General features: G+C 38.2%; 1 protein-coding gene across 4 annotated transcripts in view; it reads right to left on the bottom strand.

Annotated features, from left to right (window-relative positions):
• Ccdc126 (coiled-coil domain containing 126) overlaps positions 1-3510 on the bottom strand; it is a 29720-nt gene continuing 26210 nt past the window's right edge. For all 4 annotated transcript variants that reach the window (XM_005377402.2, XM_005377405.2, XM_013510697.1 and 1 more), the window contains one exon: positions 1-310. In XM_005377402.2, the coding sequence (XP_005377459.1) occupies positions 126-310 (185 nt within the window). In that variant the 3' untranslated portion in view covers positions 1-125. The remainder of the gene's footprint in view (positions 311-3510) is intronic.

The raw sequence follows: 3510 nt of genomic DNA, 5'->3' as shown, positions 1-3510 counted from the left end.
TTCCTTGAAAATGTGTTGGGCTTTTATTGTAAAGTATTACTCTCTCCTAGCCAGCAGTTAAAAAGCTTTTCCGTGATGGCAAATAGTCCGTAGTGGATACAGCAGTACAAGGTGATCTTCAACTGCTATCTAATGCTGCCCGAGGCATTTATCCTTTTATTTGTGGTTACTGGCACCAAATTCCCATTAGTGCCATTGGTAGTGTTAGTGGCTGAGCCATTCACAACAATATAGTCGACTTTGTTCTCCAGCTTCACCAAGCGTTGTAAAATGTCATCCAAAAGGACAGCAATTGTTCTCTTCAGATCGGCTAGGGGGAAGAAAATCAGAACGTTAAGTATCGGGAGGACATTTAATATTTGTGTTTTTATATTTTGAAAGAAAACAGTAAATAATTATCAAGTCATCTGAGAGAAAATATACAGAGCGTGTTACTCAAACTACAAGTAGGGAAAGCCTATTTTATATGGAGCTTTATTTTTCCTCTTTTTCCCCCCGGGGGTGGGGGTATATTTTCATCAATGTTTTAATATAGAGTTTTGAAAAGGAATGTGGGAGCTGTAAATATGGGGCACTCACTTTTGCAGGGCAACAGAACAGATTTAAAGGCTGGTTCAAAAACGTTAGTCCTTCTGTAAGGAACAGATTCACTCTGAGTTTCTTAACGCAATTTGAAAGGATTAGATCAGACCAGGCAGCAAAGTGAAAAGGTTGCGAGGAGGTGCACGGAATACAGCAAACAGCAAGCTGTGCCTCCACAGGCTGCAGTGCAGGTGAGAGCCTTGGGTTCAAAGCAAACGCCAGGGGTATGGTCAGTGCAACAGGCAGTGACCTTGTACTTCAACTTCTTCCAGAGAAAAGATGGGGAAGACTGTATCACTGAGCTCTTTGGAAGGTTAAGGGCTTCAGCAGAATCTACCTGAGAAGAATGAAAGGATGAGTTTTTTCTTTTATAAGATTCTCTTTTCTCAGGTTTACAGAAAACGTCTAATAAATATTAGGGGCTCAATATTAGCAGTATTGTTTTGGGGTTTTTTTGCTTTGTTTTGTTTTGAAACAGGGTGCTACTGTACAGCCCAGGTTAGCCTTGAATTTGTTATGTAGTGCAGCCTTGGCTTAAACATGCAATCCTCCTGCCTCAGTGTCCTGTGTAATACTGGTCCTTTTGTTGTTGTTTTTGGATCAGTTTTTCTTTTGTCTTTTATCTCAAAACAAAAAAGCAGCCTAATCTGGGATTACCAATGAAAATCATGTAATGCCAACTGATAAATTTGCCAATGGATCTATTATTAAAATATCAGAAAAAGCATGAACCACACAAAAAACCAAATAAATTGAACTTCATCAGAATTAGTAACTCTGGAGTTAGTATGGTGGCACATGCCCATAATCTCAGTACTCTGGGAGGCCGAGGCAAGAGGATCACAAGCTGGAACCCAACATGGACAAATTAGCAAGACTCTGTCTCAAAATAAATAAAAAGGGGTGTAGATATAACTCAGTGATAGAGGCCCCCTGGGTTTAATCCTGGGCATGACATACACACAAAAATAAATCTGAAACATAGTAAAGGCCACAGTAATCAGGGACATGTCCAAACTAAGTGTCCTCAATGCCTATGTGCTTCCCAAGCTGCATGTGAAACTACATCATTGTTTGAACTGTGTCATACACAGCAAGGTCATCAGGAATCAATCTCATGGAGCACAGAAGGGCCACACACCCCTGCCACGATTTACACCAGCCAGTGCTTCCTTACAACCCCCACTGAAACCCATAGAAGAAGCTGATCCTTAAGGTCTAAAGAAAAACTACCATCCTCTGCAAAAATAAATAAAATGGAAATAATATTCTTTTTGTTTTTGAGACAAGGTCTTACTATGTAGTTTAGGCTGGCCTTGAACTCTCTCTCTTTTTTTTTTGTTTTGTTTTGCTTTGTTTTTTTTCCAGTACCGGGAATCGAACTCACGACGTCGTGCTTGCCAGGCAGGCACTGTGCCGCTGAGCTAAATCCCCAGCCCCTGGCCTTGAACTCTCTATGTAGCCCAGATTGGCTTAAAACTCCTGAAGATCCTCCTGCCTCAGACTCCCAAGTGCTGGATTACAGGCATTAAACCACCACACCCTGCAGAAATTACACTTTTAAAAAAAGGGGAGCAGGGAGGACTTGAACAGATGTTTCTCTGAATAAGGATGGAAAAGGCAAACAAGCATGAAAAAAGGCATTTAGGAAACTATAAATCAAAGCCACAAGAAGATATCACTTGACACCTATTCAACTGGCTATAATCAAAGAAGGAATGACGTGTTGGCAAGGGATATGAGGAATTTAAAAACCTCTTACATTACTGATAGGAACATGAAATGATGGAATTACTGTGGAAAATGGTTTGGCAATTTTTCAAAAGGTTAAAAAATAAAAGTTAAGTTAAATAAAGTTAAAAGTTAAATAAACATAAAGTTACCATGCATGCAATTACTGTGGAAAATGGTTTGGCAATTTTTCAAAAAGTTAAAAAATAAAAGTTAAGTTAAATAAACATAAAGTTACCATGATCCAGGAAGTCCACTCCTACATATATACCTCCAAGGACAAGAAATACTGTATACCAAAGTTCCTTTTTTGTGAAGTTTTATTCATAATAGCCAAGTTGTAAACAACCCAAGGGTCCATTAAAAGATAAAATGTGTTATATACATAAAACAGAGTATAATTCAGCTATAAAAAAACAAATGGTATTCTGGATCAGTGCTGTGGGTGAACCTTGAAGATACTGTACAAAATACATAAACCAGACACAAAGTTCAAATATTGTATGGGTCTACTCACACGGAATATTTAAAACAGGCAACTTCAAAGATAGAAAGTAGGTGAAAGGTTATCAAGGACCAGGGAGAAAGGAATGAAGTGTTATTTTTCTTTGGGCTCGTCCAGGAATTGTGCCCCCACAAATTACTGCTTAGTAGTTCAAAAGTTTCTTGTTTGTAGTGATGCAAGGTTTGAAAAGAAATATGGATGGTTCCACAACATTGTAAATGTGATTAATACCAATGAGTCATACCCTTAAAAATGGCTACCTAGAGCTGGACATGGTGGTGCTCACCTATAATCCCAGCATTTGGAAAGCTCAGGCAGGAGGATCATGGTGAGTTCAAGGCCAGCCTATGCTACATGGTAAATTGATGGGCAGTCTAAACTATGTAGCGTGACCCTGATGTGTATATGCTCTGGAGGCTGAACCCAAGGACTACAACCCAGGGCTACAACCCAGCTCTTACAATACAATTTTTAAAAATTTTCTGTAGATTTCAAAGTTTTCAAAATAAAAGGAAAAGGAGACAATTCTTAAGATCTTTCAATCAAGAGTTGTAAGAATAAAAAAAAAGTTGTACAAGTACCTGATAAATAGGAGATAAATATATATATATTTTTTAAATCCTTTAGTAGTAAGACTAAAAGATGAATACTAGACCTCTGTTTTCCTTTCCTTTTTTTTTTTTTTTTTTTTT

This window comes from Chinchilla lanigera, unplaced genomic scaffold (assembly GCF_000276665.1).
Source record: "Chinchilla lanigera isolate Chin_1 unplaced genomic scaffold, ChiLan1.0 scaffold00009, whole genome shotgun sequence".
In the NCBI taxonomy this organism is placed as follows: domain Eukaryota; kingdom Metazoa; phylum Chordata; class Mammalia; order Rodentia; family Chinchillidae; genus Chinchilla; species Chinchilla lanigera.
This window is presented reverse-complemented; position numbering and strand designations above follow the sequence as displayed.